Source organism: Thamnophis elegans, chromosome 1 (genome assembly GCF_009769535.1).
Source record: "Thamnophis elegans isolate rThaEle1 chromosome 1, rThaEle1.pri, whole genome shotgun sequence".
In the NCBI taxonomy this organism is placed as follows: Eukaryota; Metazoa; Chordata; class Lepidosauria; order Squamata; family Colubridae; genus Thamnophis; species Thamnophis elegans.
The window spans coordinates 177,129,245-177,151,317 of record NC_045541.1 but is presented as its reverse complement, the minus strand read 5'-3'; the positions used below and the strand labels follow the sequence as shown (position 1 = coordinate 177,151,317).

The following is a 22,073-nucleotide window of genomic DNA, read 5'->3' as shown; positions in this document are numbered from 1 at the left end:
ACAGAGCCCTCATCAGAGCTTTCCCCAGACTCCAGGACTGGCCCATCTTCCTCCCCAACTTCCTCACTCTCTGAATCTGCTGCCAGCTCTGCTAGCGGGCCACAACACTGATGCTGTTACCTAGTTAGGGTAATGAAAAGTCTGCAAGAAAACAAGCAAGGACCCCTAATTTCATCTCTGAGCTACAAACATTCTCCTTTGTTGGTAGATATGCATATAACGTGAGTTGTTCTTGAACGGCAAAGGTGACTAGCAAGCAAATATTGGAGCACATCACACCAGCCATGTCTCTGGAAGGCAAAAACCACAAAGCCACGCCTCACATATTTTGGCCAAGTCATGCAGGGGTAATTACTGGAGAAAGTAATCATGCTTGGAAGAGTCAGTGGCAAAAGGAAACCAGCCTGTCAAAGAACACGGCGGATGGACGACATCAAAGCTGATATCGTCTGGAGCATAGAAAAACTCAAATAAGCAGTGGAAGATCGGAAGATGCAGAGAGGGGTCTGGCCCACGGAATCGCCAAGAGTCGGACAAGGACTGAATGGATAAAATCATCGTTAATGTGAGCTGTTTCCTCACCAGAAAGCTCAACTCAGAAAGCTTGGAGTGCCCAAGGATCTGCTTATCCAGTTCTACAGAGGAATGATGGGGAGTCTTGTCCTTTGGACCTCAAGAACTGTCTGGTTTGCCACAGCAACCAAACAGGACAGGTACAGACTTCAAGGGATAGTTAGGCCCGTAGGAAAAACAACCTGCCTTCCATTGAGGGCAAACATATAGCCGATATAGGTGGTCCTCGACTTACGGCTACAATTGAATCCAACATTTCTGAAAGCTTTTAAGAAGAGATTGGACAACCACTTGTCTGAAATGGGATAGGGATTCCTGCCTGAGCAGAGGGTTGGACTAGAAGACCTCCAAGGTCCCTTCTGTTTCTATTCTGTTTCTTTCCTTTTCTCCTTTTCTATTATTCTAAGTATATTCTGTATTCTATTCTAATCTGTTAAGTGAGACATTTGTTAAGTGAGTTTTGTCCCATTTTACAACCTTTCTTCCAGTGAATCACTGTGGCTGTTTAGTGAGTAACCCAGTTGTTCAGTGAATTTGGTTCCCCCCCTCCACTGACTTTGCTTACCCCACTGACCGTGGGGATGCTGCAACAAGTTATGTGTGAGAAACGGTGTCACAAGTCTACTTTTTTCAGTGCCGTTGTAACTTTGAACAGTCACTAAATGAAACATCAGACAGAGGGCTGATCAAACTATCTGGACCCCCTCACATCCTCAACGTAAACTGTTTCAGCTCCTCCCCTTAGGACCCCGCTAGAGGGCATTGTGTGTCAAAACAACTAGGCAGTGCTGTGGGAATTAGGTTTTCAACCGAATGAGGTCACAAGGGAAAAATTCCCACAGCGCTGTCTTAGGCCTAAGGATATTTGCCCATGTAGTATGGGTGTGGTGTATTGCTATTCTTCTCATCTTTCCTATTACCTTCCACTATTGGTATCTTATGATTTATCACTTGTTTGCACCTTACGATTAATGATTTTAACTGTGCTTTATGATCTCTGACCTATCACTTTGTTTTTATTTATGTACACTGAAAGCTGATGCACCAGAGACAAATTCCTTGTGTGTCCAATCAGACCTGGCTAATAAAGAATTCTATTCTATTCTAATTTTTTTAACCTATTTTACATACACTCTATTGCCAAAAGTATTCGCTCACCTGCCTTTACTCGCATAGGAACGTACTGTAAGTGACATCCCATTCCTAATCCATAGGGTTCAATATGACGTCGGCCCACCCTGTGCAGCTATAAGAGCTTCAACTCTTCTGGGAAGGCTGTCCACAAGTTTCAGGAGTGTGTTTATGGGAATCTTTGGCCATTCTTCCGGAAGCGCATTTGTGAGGTCACACACTGATGTTGGACGAGTTTACGTGGCCTACCACTTCGTGGCTGAGTTGCTGTCGTTCCCAAACACTTCCACGTTCTTATAATACAGCTGACAGTTGACTGTGGAATATTTAGGAGGGAGGAAATTTCACGACTGGGTTTGTTGCACAGGTGGCATCCTATCACAGTTCCACGCTGGAATTCACTGAGCTCCTGAGAGCCACCCATTCTTTCACAAATGTTTGGAAAAACAGTCTGCATGCCTAGGTACTTGATTTTATACACCTGTGGCCATGGAAGTGATTGGAACACCTGATTCTGATTACTTGGATGGGTGAGTGAATACTTTTGGCAATATAGTGTATATTTAAAATGATGAATGGTATTTTACATGAATGCTAAAACTTAAGAATCTACTATCAAAATTTGGTCTGTTGCATCCAAAACCTGCAAAACGAAGCTTTTTAAATGGAAGGTTTACTGTTCAGAGCCCTGGTAATAAAACGTTCTCTCACATCCAGCACACATGCCTGCAGTGATTACTACAACTTACTACAAGTTGTAGCTTGTAGGTAGCTCAAATCAGTGAGCCAAGCTGCATCACACTGAAATTGCCAAAACACAGACATTTGCCAGCCAGTCCTTACCGGTGCAACTCCAAAGGAGTCATAATGAGCAACTAGCACAATGGTAGGCAGGTCTTCTCCTCCCAGGCCTGTCAGCCGCCCCTTGCAAGGAAAGAGGTAAAATAAGAGCAGCTGCAAAATCATCACACCGAGATCAGCACAAGATACATTTCCTCTTTAAGATTGACACCTGTAACACATAAAGGGCTTTAAACTTGCTGAAAGTGTGTTTAAAATCCAACACTGGCTCCCTTTCCTGATTCCTGCCCTTCGTATGGTCTACCTGAGGCATGAAAGCACACCTGCTGACTCTGCACCAATCACTAGGAGACGGGGAGTTCTAGTCCCACTTTAGTCATGAAAGTGGGCTTGGTGACTTTGGGCCAATCAGGAGTTTAGGACAGAGCCGAGGTGGCGCAGTGGTTAAATGCAGCACTGCAGGCTATTTCAGCTGACTGCAGTTCGGCTGTTCAAATCTCACCGGCTCAGGGTTGACTCAGCCTTCCATCCTTCCGAGGTGGGTAAAATGAGGACCCAGATTGTTGCTGGGGGCAATATGCTGACTCTGTAAACCGCTTAGAGAGGGCTGAAAGTCCTATGAAGCGGTATATAAGTCTAACTGCTATTGCTATTGGGAATTCTAATCCAGCCTTAGGCATGAAAGCTGGCTGGGTGATTGTGGGCCAGTGAGTTCTAGTCCCGCCTTAGGCATAAAAGCCAGCTAGATGATCTTAGATAAATCCAATGAGTCAATAAATATGAATATTAAAAAAATTAAAATTAAAATAAAATACGAGGAAGGAATATTAGGTAACCTTGTCTTATTTACAAAAGTAACCAAAGTGGGATTTTTTTAAAAAAAAAATCTAGTAAAATGTTTTTTTTTTTTAAAAAGAACCCTCCCCACACTTCTCGTATCTTCCCTAATAAAGTCCTTAGCTGTGACCTCCACTCCAACAGCTCAACCAGGCAGGGTGTTCAAAGAAGGCCAGCCTCCTCAATGGAAGGGTCTAACCCTTGGGCCCTGCTGCTTTGGCTTCAAAAACGAACCAAACTCCTTCCTTCCAGTTGCTCCCTAAAACTAAAGGGCCCAGGGAAACCATATGCTCAGCACTCCGGCTGAGGTGTTTTTGAATGATATCAAAGCAGCTTAGCAAGGGCCCAAGGGAAGATGCTGGGTTTGCAAATCGCAGGCAGAACTACAAAAAATATTGTGCAAAAAAACCACTCCAAAACTCACTTCTATACTTGTGATGAGCCAATCGTTGATGGCTTTACTCTGAGCTCCACTGGTCACCATCTGGAAGCCGTTGGCTGTCGCGGTGTGCAAGAGGACTAGGAAGGAAAAACAAATAGAAGTTTGCAATGATGCCTCAATCTTTTGACTCCCATTTGGAAGGTTTACAGACAGAGACCCAAAGACCACACGGAACAGACTCTAGGCAAAATTCTCAAAGTGATGCACTGCTCTCTTCTGAGGAATCACACTACTCTCTTGACAGAAGAGACTTCTAAAATTGGCGTGCTAGAAAAAAGTGCAACGTTTGCCCAATTCTCTTGATGCCTCCAGGGTTTAAAAGACAGGAGTTAATACAGGTAGTTCTTCACCCAAGGATGCTTTTTCAGGAGGCAACTGGACTGTCTTGTTTTTTCTTTTGAAGACGTTTCGCTTCTCATCCAAGAAGCTTCTTCAGCTCTGAAAGGACGGTGGGGACTGGAAGGATTTATAATCCTTGCAAATAGCTGGTCATTTGCATCCTTTGAGAGGGTCGTTGAGTCCACCTGGAGGTTTATATATGTCCTCAGGGTCACCTGAGTGGTGCAAATGGTTCCTGTAGTCTGCAGTTTTTTCTCTGGAAATCTATTCCTTCTCCTACTCCATTCTAAGGGTGATCGTCACAAATTGTATAGCTAAAAGTCTGCAGATATTCTTAAATCAGGGAAGCCTCCTGAAGGCTCCAGAGGTGGAAAATCGGCCCTACGAACAAACCGGAAGTCACCAATCCCAAACTTCCGGGTTCCCCCTAGGTCCATTTTTTGCCCTCCGGAGGCTTCAGGGAGGCTCCTGAAGCCTCCGGAGGGCCTGTTTTCACCCTCCCCAGGCTCCTAGAAAGCCTCTGGCGCCAGGGGAAGGCGGAAAAACCACACCAAAAGCAGTGTGTGTGTTGATCGTGTGCGCATGTAGGTCGGGGGGCATAGCATCATGGGTGTGGCATGCCTGTGCACAACCCCCCCCCCGCGCTCCCCTGCTTTTGGTACAGGAGCCAAAAAACAATAGCCATCACTGAGCTAGAATATCTGGTTTCTGTTTTAAAGATAATTATATAAAACACAAAAGCAATTTGACAAATGTACTCGCGCCTGGTGCCTGTAACCATGCTCAAGAACCACTCATCTTTCCGATTTGCTGATTTAATGCACTATTTTTCTGTCAAAGTACATATCCTGTTCATTAACTACATAATGTACTGTGTTTTCCCGAAAACACAGGGTCTTATTTTCTTTTGACCCCCCCCCCCCCAAAAAATAAGCACTTGGCTTTATTTTCGAGGAGGTTTATTATTTCTGAGGTGTAGGAAGCGGTGAGCATGGTTACCTCATGGCTGCTGCTGTGTTGCAATATTTTCAGGGAGGATTATTTTAGCGCATGCACTCGAAAGCCCAATTGGGCTTAATAATCCGAAGAGGTCTTATTTTAAGGGAAACAGGGTATTTAGGTGGCTAATATACAATAGCAATAGCAGTTAGACTTATATACCGCTTCATAGGGCTTTCAGCCCTCTCTAAGCAGTTCACAGAGTCAGCATATTGCCCCCAACAACAATCCGGGTCCTCATTTTACCCACCTCGGAAGGCTGGAAGGCTGAGTCAACCCTGAGCCGGTGAGATTTGAACAGCTGAACTGCAGAACTGCAGTCAGCTAAAATAGCCTGCAGTGCTGCATTTAACCACTGCGCCACCTCGGCTCACATACATTGATCAGATTTCCTCAATAGTGAGACAGGGGGCGGGGGGGATATAAATTGAATAATAAACAATATCACATGGATGTACAATGAAATTGCCCAGAGAACAATCAGTGACAAATAATCGGTGCAACAGAATCCAGTATCAAAAGGATGAGTTACAATTCCTAACGCTGTATGGAAAAAAACAGCAAGAAAATAATAAAAACAATGAAGCAGATGGACAGCCCATGAGCTTGCTTCTAATTAGTATAGAATTGTGGCCACAGGCAGTAAAAAGTCTCCTGATACAGAACTGCCATTTGCTGACATCAAGTGCTTCCATACGCATTACAAATGCTTCACCTCTGAGCTCCTACAGAGAGTCCTTGACTTGTGATTTTTGTGGAGCCCAGAATTATGTTCATAAGTCATGCCGGTCCTTAAATGGCTCTCCTCATGATCTTGCCCGATTTACACATTTTTTGTGATGGTCACCACAAAATCATCACAGCTGTTAAGTTAAGTCCATTGTCCGTAGTGAGCGTTTTATTCACCAGAAATTGGAAATAAATTCGTTTGTGGCAAAAAAACAACAACACGCATAAATCAGGACACTGCAAATGGCTGTGAATGTGAGTTTGAGTTTGAGTTTGATTTATTTATAGGCCGCCCTTTTCCCTGAGGGGACTCAGGGCGGCTTACAATCAAAAAAAGGAAGGGGAGTGTAGGACAATACAAAAAAGAAATGTGCACAAAGTAAATCAGACAGTAAAACTCAACATTCACTCAGCATTCGGGAGGGGCAAAAATAAGATTATCCCCAGGCCTGACGGGATAGCCAGTTCTTAAGGGCTGTGCGGAAGGCCTGGACGGTGGTGAGGGTACGAATCTCCACGGGGAGATTGTTCCATAGTGTCGGAGCCGCAACGGAGAAGGCTCTCCTCCGAGTAGTCGCCAGTCGGCACTGACTGGCAGATGGAATACGGAGGAGGCCAACTCTATGCGATCTGATGGGACGCAGGGAGGTAATTGGCAGAAGGCGGTCTCTCAAATAGCCAGATCCACTACCATGGAGCGCTTTATAGGTGGTGAGTAGGACCTTGAAGTGCACCCGAAGACCAACAGGTAGCCAGTGCAGCTCACGGAGGATCGGTGTTATGTGGGCAAACCGTGGTGCGCTTTGGTTGCCAACTACGTCAAATGCAATTGTGTGACTGCAAGGGTGGGTGGCTGGTTGTTGAAACTTAGAATTTCAACAACCAGCCACCACCTTTGCAGTCACACAATTGTTGTAAGTAGCCCTGGTGAGGTCCGTTGTAATTTTGAATAGTCATTAAGCAACCGTCATAAGTCAAGGACTACCTGTATTCCATATAATTCAAAAAGAAACCTATTCAATCTTTTTTAAAAGGACAGAAACATAGTAAACATATGGCATGAAACTCATAATAGAATAGAATAACAGAGTTAGAAGGGACGTTGGAGGTCTTCTAGTCCAACCCCCTGCTCAGGCAGGAAACCCTACACCACTTCAGATAAATGGTTGTCCAACATCTTCTCAAAAATGTCCAGTGTTGGGGCATTCACAACTTCTGGAGGCAAGTTGTTCCACTGATTGATTGTTCTAACAGTAAATTTTTCCTTAGTTCTAGGTTGCTTCTCTCCTGGATTAGTTTCCACCCATTGCTTCTTGTCCTGTCCTCAGGTGCTTTGGAGAATAGCTTGACTCCCTCTTCTCTGTTGCAGCCCCCGAAAGTCTAGTGGTCCAATCACTCTGCCCTTTGGGTTTATCTGATTTTGCTTTTCTTTTTAATTCATGTATTATTTTTTAATTATTAAAAAATGTTTATTTTAAATTTTTGTCTCAGGATAGTCCTGAGCTGAAAGGCCACCAATCAATGGATCTTTCAGGGAGTCTACCTTGGGGTGGGGGCAGCGATCCTGGGAAGCCCAACCGAACTTCACAAAATACTGACCTTCAGCAGCCGAAGCTGAGCCCTGCGATGCCGAAGCGGCCTGGGTCTGCTCATAGATAGAGAGCAGCTCGTCGTCTTCCTTGGCAAAGTAGACTGGCACGATGGTCTCCATGGCCAACATCTCTGGCTCAATCTCCATGAATTGCTTCGGGCAAGAAGAACAGGGAGTCAACCTCAGCATGGCCAAGAAGGGTAAAGGCCTGGTTCCACCACAAAACCGCGTTCGACGAAACCGCGTAGCTGACGTCATCAACAGCGCGACAACAGCGCGGAGACAGAAGCACGCTGTAAACGCTAAACCTAAAATTAACCCCTAACCCTAAACCTAACCCCCCTAAACCTAAACCTAACCCTTAACCTAACCCTAAACCTAACCCTTAACCTAAGCTTAACCCTAACCCTTAACCTTAACCCTAACCCTTAACCTAACCCTAAACCGAACCCTAAACCTAACCCTTACCTTAACTTGAATCGGCTTGCTTTCAAAGCGCTATTTAAAGCGCCCTTCTTTCTCCCCGCTCGCTGTTGTCGCCCTGTTGATGACGTCAGCGACGCGGTTTAATCGGGCGCGGCTTAGTTGAGCGCGGTTTTGTCGTGCCACGTAAAGGCTTAGCGTCATAGGATAGAGATGGAAGGAGTCATGAAGGCCAACCTTCTGAATATTGCAAGGTCCACTACGCCAGTTTTTTTCTTAAACTTGGCCACTTTAAGATGAGTGGACTTCAATTCCCAGAATTCTGCAGCCAGCCATTCAATTTTGGGAATAGCAACAGCGCTTAGAGTTATATACCGCTTCACAGTGCTTTTATAGCCCTCTCTAAGCGGTTTACAGAGTGAGAGCATCTTGCCCCCAACAATTCTGCATCCTCATTTTACCCACCTTGGAAGGATGGGTGGCTGAGTCAACCTTGAATCTGGTGAGATTTGAACTGCCAAATTGCAGGCAGCCGGCAGTCAGTAGAAGTAGCCTGCAGTACTGCACACTACTGCACCAATTCACTGAAGTTGAATTGAAGTTCATCCATCTTAAACGTGATCAAGCTTGAGAAACACTGCATTTATGTCATTCCCAACATATTGTGGGATCCAGACTCTTATAGGAAAGCTTCCAGTGAAAGAAAAGCCCTCCATATAGTAACCCATTCCATTGATTGACAGCTCTTATTGACTGGCCCCTTGCAAAGAATCCATTACATCTATGGAGGAATTATAGCATAGATTTGATATTTAACTCTCAGGAAAACAGGATTGTATTTTGCGATACAGGCATACAATCCTATGCAGGTAGTCCTCGACTTACAACAGTTTGTTTAGTGACCGTTTGAAGTTACAACAGCGTTGAAAAAAATGACCTAGGACCATTTTTCAGACTTACGACAGTTGCAGCCTCCCCATGGTCACACGATCAAAATTCAGATGCTTGGCAACTGACTCATATTTATGACGGTTGTAGTGTCCCCGGGGTCAGGTGATTCCCCCTTTGCAAGCTTCTGACCAGTGAAGTCAAGGGGAAGCCAGATTCACTTTAACAACCGTGTTACTAACTTAAAGCTGCAGGGATTCACTTAACAACTGTGGCAAGAAAAGTCGTAAAATGAGGCAAAGCTCACTTAACAAATATATCACTTAACAACAGCAATTTTAACTTCCATTGAGGTCATAAGGACCTGCATAAACAGCCCATCGGATTTGAAGGGCTTTGTGAGTTATATTTTTTAATACACTATGATCCTTTTGAGGCCTCAACTGAATGGGTCACAAATTTACTAATGACCACAGTTTTAAATGAGGAGCCTTGCTTGTCACCACAAGTCTTCAACTTACAACCACTCATTTGGCAACTGCACAAAGTTGCAATGGCTCTGAAAAAAGTAACTTACGACCCATCCTTGCACTTATGACCTCTGCAGCATCCTAATGGTCACTAGATCAAAATCTGGATGCTTGACAACATGCGTGTATTTATAACGTCTGCAGCATCACATGATCACCATCTGCAACCTTCCCGGGCTGCTTCTGACGAAGTTAGTGAGGGAAGCCAGATTTGCTTAGTGGCCGCAGTGATTCACTTAACAACCGAAGTGATTCAATTAACTGTGTTAAGGTGTAAAATTGGGCGTGGCACATTTAACAGCAATTCACAATTTCCTTAGCAAAGGAAATTCTGGCGACAATTGTAGTTATTAAGAGCTACCAGTAATGGTTGTCTATAGGTGGTTCTTGACTTACGACCATAATTAAGCCCAACATTTCTGTTGCTACCCTGTTTCCCCGAAAATGAGCCCTCCCTGAAAATATTGCAACATAGCAGCAGCCATGAGGTGACCACGTTCGCCCCCTCTTGCACCTCAAAAATAATAAGACCTCCCTGAAAATGCCGAGTGCTTATTTCAGGGGTCAAAAGAAAATAAGACTCCGTCTTATTTTCGGAGAAACACGGCAGGAAGAGGAAAAGGATGCTATTTAGTTAGGGTAATGAAACATCTGCAAGAAAACAGCCAAGCTCAGAGAACACCAAGCCCCCCCCCCCTCCTGTGCATGTACAAAATCTGATAAATTTAATCAGGATTCTGATTGAATCAGCACCCTTTTCTCCAGAAATCTGTTCCCCGAAGGATTTAGAAGTAGTCCTCGGCTTACAACTTCAATTGAGTCCCAAATTTCTGTTGCTAAGTGAGACGTTTGTTAAGGGCATTTTGCCCCATTTTACCACCTTCCTTGCCACATTTGTTTCTTGCCACATTTGTTAAGTGAATTGTGGCAGCTATTACATTAGGAACACGGTTGTTAAGTGAATCTGTTGTCTACATTGACTTTGCTTTTCAGAAAGTCACAAAAGGGGACCACGTGACCCCAGGACCCTGCAACCATCATAAGTACGAGTCAGTTGCAAAAGGTCTGAATTTTGGTCACATAACCGTGGGGATGCTACAACGGTCTCAAGTGTGAAAACTGGTCCTGTGTCACTTTTTTTCAGTGTCGTGTAACATTTGAACAGTCACTAAGTGAACTGTTGTTAGTCGAGGACTACCTGTGTTATGAAGAAAACCAGCCTGATGACATTGCTTGTGGTATTACACATGGCAGAAGGCTAAACCGCGGGAGGGCACCAACGTCCAACTTACATTTAGCCCTGCGATTCGCACTCAGAACTCAGGGCACTCACCCGGATGATATCCTGAGGCACCGATGCCATGCTGTGCGGCAGGATGATCACCACGGCGCCGGCTGACTGGCGAAGAGCTTTCTGATACTGTTCGTAGGAGAAGTCCATCAGCCGGATCATCACACAGCGGCGGCTTAACACATCTGCCTCTATGGTGCGTGCCTCGGTGTTTAATACAGCATTACGGGTGCCTGTCAAAAGCAGGGGAGAGGCTTGGTGATCTGGAATCCACAGAATAGCAATAGCACTTAAGACTTACATATTGCTTTACGGTGCTTTACAGCCCTCTCTAAGCGATTTACAGAGTCATCCTATGGCCCCCAACAATCTGGATCCACATTTTACCAACTTCGGAAGGATGGAAGGCTGAGTCATCCTGGAGTCTGGTGAGATTTGAACTGCCAAATTGCAGGCAGCTGGCAGGCGGCAGCAGTAGTCTGCAATACTGCACTCTAGCCACTGCAGCTCACAGAATCTGTGAGCCACTGCGGCTCACAGCTTTGCCAAGAAGACCGTTGGGCAGGGGTGGGCAATTTTCCAAGGGGTCACATGAGAAACTGGGACTACTATGGAGGGCTGAACCTAGAAGCTGTGAAGGTGCATGGATATGCGCGCATACATATATGTAAATTAGCCCCAACCACCCTCAAAACAATCCATGTGGGCCGGACAGGGACTGCCAAAGGATGTCGCACAGAGGGCATAAAATGCTCAGGTTTGCTTTTATGGGACCTTACTGTAATTGATATACCTTGTTCCCCGGTTTGTAGGATTTACAAATATGCATGGAACTGGATTTTCAATTATCCCAGTCAGTCAGAGGTTGCTGTGGCCCACCAAAGGCCAGCAGAGCTGGCAGTAGATTCGGACAGTGAGGAGGTTGGGGAGGAACCTGGGACAGTCCTGGAGTCTGGGGAAGGCTCTGATGAGGGCTCTGTGTCGGAGGCAGGGGGTGGGGGCAGAGCCGTCTGACAGTTCTCAGCTGCCTTTGGAGTCAGGCATCAGTGAGGCAGACGAACAGCTGAAGCCTGTTCTGCGCATGTGCAGAGTGGCCAGATGAAGGGAACAGCTAAAGAACAGGGGTTAATGTGGGAGTAAGGCCACAGGTGGACGATGAATGGCCCCTCCCAGAGGGAATAAAAGAGGAGCGAAAGGGGAGTGGAGTTTGCAGGAGACAATTTGCTTAATTGGTTCATGACTCTCCGAGGCTCCTTGCCAAGTTCTGCAGATCTCGGCCTGGCAGCTCTCCAAGCCAGAGAAGGTTTGTGACTGTAAATCCTCCCTTGAAAGACTTTGCTGGATGTGAACAAGAGGAATTCGCAGTAACTTAATAAAAAGGGGGGTTTGTCAGGACAAGGAGTCTGCTTCGTGGTTTGGGGAAGCCTAGGACAGAACTGGCGTCTTTGTGAATCTCACAGACACATTAAAGTCTTCCCTCCAGGCTTAGAAGCAGTGGGAAGGTTATATTGGGACACTAGGATGTAACGGCATGTGGGAGACAGAAGAGCCACAACCAGACAATAGTCTGATAACCGAAATTTGAGACTAAAGGAGGAGGGGTGGAGCAAGCGTCTTAGAAGGGACCCTCTCTAGTTTTCCAGAGAGTATAGGTAGTCCCTGACTTACAACAGTTCATTTAGTGACCGTTCAAAGTTACAACAGCATCAAAAAATGTGACTTGCGACCATTTTTTTTAGTTAATGGTCCTTGCAATATCCCCACAGTCACGTGATCAAAATTCAAATGCTGGGCAGCTGGTTCATATTTATGACCATAGTGGTGTCGCGGGACCATGTGATCCCGTTTTGCGACCTTCTGACGAGCAAAGTCAATGGGGAAGCCAGATTCACTCAACAACCGGGTTACTAACTTATCAAATGCAAAGAGTCACTTAGCCACTGTGGCAAGAAAAGTCTTAAAATGGGGCAAATCTCACTTAAGAAAAGAAATTTTGGGCTCAATTGTGGTCGCAAGTCAAGGACTAGGGGACGGGAAGGGGAAGGGAAGATTAATTTCAAACTTTCAAGATTCTGTTAATGTAACCTTACAATACAGGTAGTACTCAACTTACAACCATTCATAATTACAAAGGCACAGAAAAGTGATTTAGGACTAATTCTCGTACTTACAACCATTGCCATATGTGATTAAAATTCAACAACTGGCATGTATTTATGACAATTGCACTGTCCAGGGGTTATATGATCACCATTTATAAACTTCCCAGCCTGCAAAGTCAATGGGGGAAACCAGATTCAATACAATACAATAGCAGAGTTGGAAGGGACCTTGGAGGTCTTCTAGTCCAACCCCCTGCCTAGGCAGGAAACCCTATACTGTTTCAGACAGATGGCTATCCAACATCTTCTCAAAAACTTCCAGTGTTGGGGCATTCACAACTTCTGGAGGCAATTTCTGTTCCACTGATTGATTGTTCTCACCGTCAGGAAATTTCTCCTCAGTTCTAAGTTGCTTCTCTCCTTGATTAGTTTCCACCCATTGCTTCTTGTTCTACCCTCAGGTGCCTTGGAGAATAGTTTGACTCCCTCTTCTTTATGGCAACCCGTGAGATATTGGAAGACTGCTATCATGTATCCCCTTGTCCTTCTTTTCATTAAACTAGACATACCCAGTTCCTGCAACCGTTCTTCCTGTTTGAGCCTCCAGTCCCCTCTTTGTTGCTCTTCTCTGCACTCTTTCTAAAGTCTCCACATCTTTTCTACATCGTGGCAATCAAAACTGGATGCCGTATTCCAAGTGTGGCCTTACCAAGGCCTTATAAAGTGGCATTAACACTTCATGTGATCTTGATTCTCCCCCTCTGTTGATGAAGCCTAGAACTGTGTTGGCTTTTTTGGCAGCTGCTGCACACGGCTGGCTCCTATTTAAATGGTTGTCCACTAGGACTCCAAGATCCCTCTCATGGTTACTACTATTGAGCAAGGCACCACCTATACTGTACCTGTGCATTTCGTTTTTCTTGACTAAATGTCGAACCTTAACTCTTTTCACCATTGAATTTCATTTTGAGATTCATTTAACTTCAGTAATTTACTTAACTGTGTCAAAAAAAAAAGGGTTAGGATTAGACAACACACTTATCAACTGCTTTGCTTAGCAATGGAAATTTTGGGCCGAATTGTGGTTTCAAAACCTGTACAGACAGAATTCATATTCACTGTCATGTTTCTTGTCTGGAATGCCTTGAAGGGCTAACATAGAAACTGTTCTCCCTGCTGTGGTTTTACTTTTCCTCCAGTTTTAAAATCAGAATGTGGTGTCTTCTTTTGTTCTATCATATGTCACCAACCTGCAGGAAAATTGTATCGTTCTTCTCATCCTAGGGCGCTGACAGTGTTCCAATATTGGAAGAGCTGCCTCAAAAAAGAGGGGGGAAAACTATACTCCAAAGCACCTGAAGGCAGGACAAGAAACAATGGACGGACATTAATCAAGGATAGAAGCAACTTAGAACTAAGGAGAAATTTCCTGACAGTGAAACAATTAATTAGTGGGATGACTTGCCTCCAGAAGTTGTGGGTGCTCCAACACTGGAGGTTTTGAAGAAGAAACTGGACAACGATTTGTCTGAAATGGTATAGGGTTTCTTGCTTGAGCAGGGGGTTGGACTAGAAGACCTCTAAGGTCTCTTCTGTTATTCCTTAACAAGGGGGTATGGCTGGACCAGTCTCATCTGCCAAAACTTACACGAGTGTTTTGGAGGATACATTTAAAAAGAGGCCAGCGAACCCAGGATATGAAGTAGCTATTTCAGCTGAAGAAGCTTCTTGGATGAGAAGCAAAATGCCTTCAAAGAAAAACCAGAAAGTCCAGTTGCCCCTTGGGGAAAAAAAAAGCACCTTTGGGACAAGTTCAGAATTGTTCAATTCTCAACTGTGTTGAACAGCAAACTGGCTGAAATCGCAGAACAGCAAAGCTGGGAAGAGGTCAACTAGGAAAAAAAATCATCAGGTGAGGTGGTGGAAGACATACCTAGGAAATTTTAGCGTGGGAAAAAATTGGTTTTGAAAAGAGGGAAAAATGAAAACTAGACAGCGCTGACAAGGTATACAAACCGGGCGTGGCATGTGTGTGTGTGTTTATGGTGTTCTGCGTTTCAACATATATATTATCTCCTCCTTTTCCCTTTGGAGTCAAAACTATTGGGAGGGAGGAGCTCATTAACGGATTTTAATTGGGGAGGAGGAGATCTTTAGAGATTTCCCACGTTTATTACAGCAACTGGGGGAGGGCGTTGAGAATGGCACTTTTTCTTCCACTAGGTTAGATATTACAGCTCTCGTTAGTTTCAATTTGTCCAGTTTATTAACAGCCAGAAACACAGATACGAAAGTGTGCCTGGCTGGGTTTTTTTTAAGTCTCCCCCCCCCTCCCAAAATGGGGATGTGGCACTTTGGAGGTGATTAAGAGAGTATGTGACACGCTGCCTTCTTCCTGTATGCACTTTGCTCCCTTCCTCTGTGTTAGCTTTAGTTTAATTCAATTTTAAATTTATGGCCCTTATTTATTGTTTTAGTGTTTTATATAATTGAATTCCCGTAAGCCATATAGAGATGGGTGGCGTGCAAGTTTAATAAATGCCAGATTTACTTTTTCAAACAGCAGTAAGGTAAAGGTTCTCCTCGCACATATGTGCTAGTCGTTCCCGACTCTACGGGGTGGTGCTCATCTCCGTTTCAAAGCTGAAGAACCAGCGCTGTCCGAAGATGTTCTCCGTGGTCATGTGGCCAGCATGACTAAACGCCGAAGGAGCATGGAACACTGTTACCTCCCCCCCGCAAAGGTGGTTTCTATTTTTCTACTTGCATTTTTACGTGCTTTCGAACTGCTAGGTTGGCAGAAGCTGGGACAAATAACGGGAGCTCACTCCGTTACATGGCAGTAAGGATTTGAACCACCGAACGACAGACCCTTCTGATCGACAAGTTCAGCGTCTTAGCCACTGAGCCACCCTATGAAACAGCAGTATATCTGTGTTAATAAGAAACCCACGTAACATGGGAAAAGCCACTCAAAAAGGGCCAGAAATTCTGGTCTTTCTTCTCATATGGGAGTAAATGGGCAGAAGGTCCATTGCCAAGAGGTTGGAAGGTATGACATATGCCCACACCAATCTGAAGTATGCAGTAGGAATTGGGCAGATTCCACTCCTGAATATGCAAGATAGTCCTTGACTTACACCTACAGTTGAGTCCAAAATTTATGTTGTTAGGCGAGACGTTTGAGTGAGTTTTCCCCCATTTTACAACCTTTCTTGCCGCAATTCTTAAGTGAATTAGCTGCAGTTGTTAAATTAGTAACACAATACAATAGCAGAGTTGGAAGGGACCTTGGAGGTCTTCTAGTCCAACCCACTGCTTAGGCAGAAAACCCTACACCACTTCAGACAAATGGCTATCCAACACCTTTTTAAAGACTTCCAGTGTTGGGGCATTCACAACTTCTGGAGGCAAGCTGTTCCACTGATTCATTGTTCTAACTGTCAGGAAATTTCTCCTCAATTCTAAATTGCTTCTCTCCTTGATTAGTTTCCACCCATTGCTTCTTGTCCTGCCCTCAGGTGCCTTGGAGAACAGCTTGACTCCCTCTTCTTTGTGGCAACCCCTGAGATATTGGAAGGCTGCTATCATGTCTCCCCCAGTCCTTCTTTTCATTAAACTAGACATACCCAGTTCCTGCAACTGTTCTTCATATGTTTTAGTCTCCAGTCCCCTAATCCTCTTTGTTGCTCTTCTCTGCACTCTTCCCGGAGTCTCCACATCTTTTTTACATTGTGGCGACCAAAACGTAACACGGTTAAGTGAATCTGATTTCCTCATTGACTTTGCTTGTCAGGTCGCAAAAGGTGATCATGTGACCCTGGGACGCTGTAGCCGTCATGAATCTGAACCAGTCTGACATGCATCCGAAATTTGATCGTGTGACCCTGGGGATGCTGCAACAGTTGGAAGTATGAAAAATGGTCCCAAATCACTTTTTTCAGTGCCTTTGTAACTTTGGTCACTAAACAAACTGTTGAAAGTCAAGGACTACCTGTATTACCAAGACGGTCAATGAAATATTGTGATGTGTTTCTTGCAGGGCAATTTATAAAAGAAGTGAGGAAACACGGCTTTTAAATTACTACAAAGAAAGTTACATAAACCACCTCTGTGCTGGGCTGGATCAGAGATTAAGGCACCGCTTTGATGGCCCAGCCTTTAATAACAGGTAGTTAACCAAAAGCAGAGATAGAGAACAGCCCTGGGCAATTATTTTAAGAAATTGTTTTCCACCTGAGTTTTGAAGCTCCTCAATACACGTAGTCTTCAACTTACGACCAGAGGCTCAGCAATCAAAGTACGACAGAACTCCTCCCAAAGGCACTCAAAACCCTGACTTGTAGTTCCAATAGGTGCCAGCTCCCTTGTGGTGACATGACCACATTTGGGGACTCAGCAACCACCTTGCATTTACAGCCATTTAGAATATAGAATAACAGAGTTGGAAGGGACCCTGGAGGTCTTCTAGTCCAAACCTATACCACTTCAGACAAATGGCTGTCCAATCTCTTCTTAAAAACTTCCAGTGTTGGAGCATCCACAACTTCTGGAGGCAAGTAGTTCCACTGGTTAACTGTTCTCCCCGTCAGAAAATTTCTCCTTAGTTGTAGGTAGCTTCGCTCCTTAGTTTCCACCCATTGCTTTTTGTTCTACCCTCAGGTGCCTTGGAGAATAGCTTGAATCCCTCTTCTTTGTGGCAACCCCTGAGATATTGGAACACTGCTATCATCTCTCCCCTAGTCCTTCTTTTCATCAAACTAGACACACCCAATTCCAGAAACCGTTTTTTTTTTGCAGGTTCCCTCAGCCATGTGATCAAAAATGTACAACATTTTGGCTGGGAATCGGAGTTTACTACCAGATTCCAGGCGAAAACATGCATGACAAACCATTGCAAAACCACGGCAAAAAAGATTGTAAAATCGGTAAGTCACATGATCACCAGCATGACTTACAAGAAAATTTTCAGTCTCAATTACATCGCAAATTGAGGACTACCTACACCACCAGTGATGGTTAGCCTTTTCTGGACCGAGTGCCCAAAGTGCATGCATGTTTGCACGCCCAAACCCCCAAAATGCAATCCGCATGCAACCCCTGTGCATGCACATCACCCCCATGCATGCACGCCCGTTCCCCGCACACACCCACACATGCCCCCAGCATCCTGTGCGTGTGTGCATGGCCCTCGCACGCCCCGCATGTGGTACCCTCCACACACGCCCTGCCCCACCGCACTTGTGCAGCAGAAGCCCAAAAACCAGCTGGCTGGCGGGAGGCACATGCGTGGCGGAGCTGAACTGGGGCGATGGCTCACGTGCCATCAGAGGGCACTGCGTGCCACTTCTGACACGTGTGCCATACATTTGTCATCATGTTTCTACACGGACAGGGATCTGACAGCAAGACTGCAGAAGGGAATATTTGAGGATACAACACGCCAAGACGCCTTTAATCTTCCCTATGCAATGCTGCAAGAGCGTTAAGTTACATCACAGCGTAATGCACTATTGCAACATCCCACTACTGAAGAAGAGCCATTTCTTAATAGTAGAAAACTTTCTCAGGCTAGCTGTCTCTTTCCCAAGTAGCAAGCAGCTACTCTAAATTACTCTGCTGTTCTTGCTTTAATCTTATAGGTACCTTTTGGGGTATACCGATAGCCCCCTATTTACAACCGTTTGTTCAGTGACTGTTACGAAGACAGTGAAAAAAGTGACATAGGACCATTTTTCACACTTACAATCACTGAAGCATCCCCAGGGTCCCATGACCAAGATTTGGACGGTTGGCAACTGGCATGTATTTATGAGGGTTGCAATCTCCCTGGGGTCAGGTGAATCCCGCTTTGCGACCTTCTGACAAGCAAAGTCAAAGGGGAAGCCAGATTCACTTCACAATCGTGTGACTAGCTTAACAACTGCAGCGATTCCCTAAACAACTGTGGCACGAAAGGTCATAAAATGGGACAAAAGTCACTTTTAACAACTGTCTTGCTTAGCAATGGAAATTTTGGGCTACATTGTGGTCGTAACTCGAGGATTATCTGTATTACATTTACCTGTGAATGAATAAATAAATAAAAGTCATTAAAAAAATTTCTTCTAATCCTCAATGGGGAAGCTAGATTCATTTAACAATCACATTCACTTAATAACCACTAGCAACTCTAGTGAAACTGTTAAAAACCATGGCAAGGAAGGTCATAAAACGGGGCAAAACTCATTTAACCATCTTGCTTAGCAACAGAAAATTTGGGTTCCATTGTGGCCGTAAGTTGAGGACTACCTGTATTGTATGTCCATTTTATTTTACCGCAAATCTATGTGGTGGCTAGGAGTCGAAAATGATTTGCTGTCCTAACCAATCAATCAATCAATCAATCAATTTTTACAACAAGCGGCCAGGATTACTTAGTCCTTTTGCCTCTCTGACTCAACTTGAAACAAGTTCTCTGTTAATGAGAAATGCTTCCCAAAATTAAGGGGGGGGGGAATAAGATTCCAATAGAAGAGCAGAGACATAGAAGTTCCAATAAAGAAAGAAGTTTCAATAAAAGAGAAAATCCAGGCTGTGGTTTCAAGGGGCACCTGGATTCCTTGAAAGGGTGTGGAGAGATGGTTTCAACACACAGAGCCTTCACATACCAAACTTCCCCCAACTTCTCTGACAATCCCGCTTAAAGTGCAGAAGAGAGGTCCATTGACCAAAAGATCGAATCCTGGGATTGTCAGTTAGGCTGCATTAAGTAGGGCCTTTGTCCAAGACTGTGCAGAAATTCCAGCCAAAGGGTGGACGCGGCCAGATAGACCCAGATGAGGTAAACAGCTGTGTCATGCTTGCCCTTCCCTTCCCGGAGGGCTCCTTGGCAGACCCTTGCCCGTAAAGGAGAATATCCCTAACTCAGGGCTGAAATGAGGGGTCCTTGGTGTTCTTTGAGCTTGTTTTCTTGAAGGCGTTTCATTACTTGGATTAAGCAAAATTATTGTGTGAGAACAACTGGTTTGGGTCTTGAAATATCTGCCTTCTATTAGCCTGAAAGAGGAGGATTGTGGGGTTCTTGGTGCTCTCTGAGCATGGTTGTTTTCTTGCGTTTCATGACCCAAACTAGGTAACATCATCAGCCACTAGTATATAAAATGACAGCAAAACCTACTCTCTTATTAGTACTGATATTACCTCGGTGGGTAATGAAACGTCTGCAAGAAAACAACCAAGCTCAGAGAGCACCAAAGACCCCTCACAGGCCTCCTCAGCCTCTCCACCAAGTCCATCGCTTTTCTAGCACTGATGATGTTACCTAGGTGGGTCACAAAACATTTGCAAGAAAGCAACCATGCTCAGAAAGCACCCAAGGACCCCACAGTCGTCGTCACTGTCGTCTTCCTCCACCACACTCTTCTAGCACTATGATGTTGCCCAAGGTAAAGGTTCCCCATAGTCGTTCCCGACTCTAGGGGGCAGTGCTCATCTCCGTCTCAAAGCTGAAGAGCCAGCGCCGTCCGAAGACGTCTCCATGGTCATGTGGCCAGCATGATTCAACGCTGAAGACGCACGGAACGCTGTTCCCTTCCCACCAAAGGTGGTCCCTATTTTTCTACCTGCATTTTTACGTGCTTTCAAACTGCTAGGTTGGCAGAAGCTGGGACAAGGAACGGGAGCTCACTCCGTTACGTGGCGCTAGGGATTCGAACCGCTGACCTTTCAGATCAACACGCTCAGTGTCTTAAGACACTCAGCCACCGCGTCCTCCAGAAATCACACCCCCTTCTAGCACTGATGATGTTACCTAGTTTGGGTGCTGAAACGTCTGCAAGAAGATAACCAAGCTCAGAGAGCATCAAGCAGCCCACGGTCCTTTTCCTTCTCCTCTCCAGAAATCACACCCCTTTCTAGCTCTGATGATGTTACTTAGGTGGGTCATGAAACGTCTGCAAGAAGATAACCAAGCTCAGAGAGCACCAAGGACCCCCTCACCCACCACTAGCTGCCCCTGTTAAGCTCTTGGGGCTGCTTGAATCTCAGGGTCATTTGCCCCAAAGAGAGAACCTTCTGAAAGGCCTATTGGGGGGCGGGATATTTTCCTATCTCAAAATGAGGGGATACCTTGAAGCAGGGGGGGGGGCGCCCATGAATCAGCTGCTTCCCCCCCTTGTCACGTTACGAAAGGCGAACGAGAGGTCTTTATTGCAAAGCTTCTCGAAGGCCAGGCCTCAATTCATCCCACCCACGGGGCTTCTCAGGGCCCAGAGCCGCCGCCCCCCACGCCACGCGGGACGGACTCCAGCTCCCATCATCCCCAGTCCTGGGGAGGCGGATGGGAGTTGGAGCCCGGCGCTTAAATTGGGGGCGGTTCCTGAAGAGGGCAGAGCGTTCCCCTCCCTCACTGACCGTAGGGCTGCCCCCCGAGCTCGTACTGCTGCATGCGGTAGACGGTGAACTCGTGGGCGGCCGAGGCCGGCGGCGGGCCCAGCAGCAGCAGCAGGACGGCGGGCAGCACCAGCAGGAAGCTGAGCGGCAGGCACGAGGCCTTCAGCAGCACCGAGCCCAGCACCTCCTCGCCGGCCTCTTCCAGCATGACGGCGGCTGCTCCCGGGCGCGAAGGGAACGAAGGAGAAACGCCTCAGCCGGAGAAGGGGGCGCGGGGCACGCCGGGAAGTGGAGTCCGCCGCCCCTGGAGCCGCCCCCTTTACCGCTTTTCCCTCCCGCCCGCGCGAGGCCCTCTGGGAAGAAGGGATCACGTGCTGCCGTCAACTGCCTTCCACTCCGGCGCGAGGCATGCTGGGAAGATGGGGTCACGTGACGCCCTCAACCGTCTTCTCCGGCGCAAGGCACGCTGGGAAACGGAGGCTTCCCCTCTTCCTTCTGAGGCGTTTCTCCTTGTCCTTCCTCGCCTTTCTGCGGTTCTTTTACAGTCGTACGTTAACGCTCGGTGGAGCGGGGTTGTCAATGGAATTTATCTCCCTGACAGAGAGAGAAAGCGAACGAGCATTTATAGGTTTAAAGATAGTTTCTATCCTTGGGTTGTGAGACTTTTAAATACAACCACAATCACTCCATGCACACGCTAGGTTTTTTTTCTTTCTTTTTTCGTTTCTGTTATAATTTTGCACCAGTGAGGCTAAAACCAATTTCGTTGTATTTTAAGTACAATGACAATAAAGATTTATAGTTAATACTTATGCTTAATAAGGCATGGTGGGAAATGGAGTCTTTCTCCGCCTACACCAGTGATGGGCAACCTTTTTGGCATGGTGTGTCAAAAATCGGCAAAAAATCGAGCATAACTCGCGTTGTGTGTCACTTCGACAAAAACATAATTTTGCGCAATTTATAGTTTAAACTACAAAAATGTATAATTGCAATATATAATTGTATTTAATAAACCAAAAAC

The 22,073-nt window shown here is 45.6% G+C and overlaps 1 protein-coding gene and 1 long non-coding RNA gene across 6 annotated transcripts in view; one reads left to right on the top strand and one right to left on the bottom strand.

Moving 5' to 3' along the window:
• The window catches only part of NCLN (nicalin), a 40,555-nt gene extending 19,204 nt beyond the window's left edge, over positions 1–21,351 (bottom strand). For all 4 annotated transcript variants that reach the window (XM_032226933.1, XM_032227014.1, XM_032227075.1 and 1 more), the window contains exons 1-5: positions 21,071–21,351; positions 10,617–10,807; positions 7,451–7,595; positions 3,767–3,861; positions 2,548–2,628 (exon numbers count right to left, since the gene is read on the bottom strand). In XM_032226933.1, the coding sequence (XP_032082824.1) occupies positions 2,548–2,628; positions 3,767–3,861; positions 7,451–7,595; positions 10,617–10,807; positions 21,071–21,257 (699 nt within the window). In that variant the 5' untranslated portion in view covers positions 21,258–21,351. The remainder of the gene's footprint in view (positions 1–2,547; positions 2,629–3,766; positions 3,862–7,450; positions 7,596–10,616; positions 10,808–21,070) is intronic.
• A 126-nt stretch (positions 21,352–21,477) lies between these two features.
• Positions 21,478–22,073, top strand: part of LOC116515360 — a 38,021-nt gene continuing 37,425 nt past the window's right edge. For both annotated transcript variants that reach the window (XR_004256248.1, XR_004256243.1), the window contains exon 1: positions 21,478–21,596. This is a non-coding gene — a long non-coding RNA (uncharacterized LOC116515360). The remainder of the gene's footprint in view (positions 21,597–22,073) is intronic.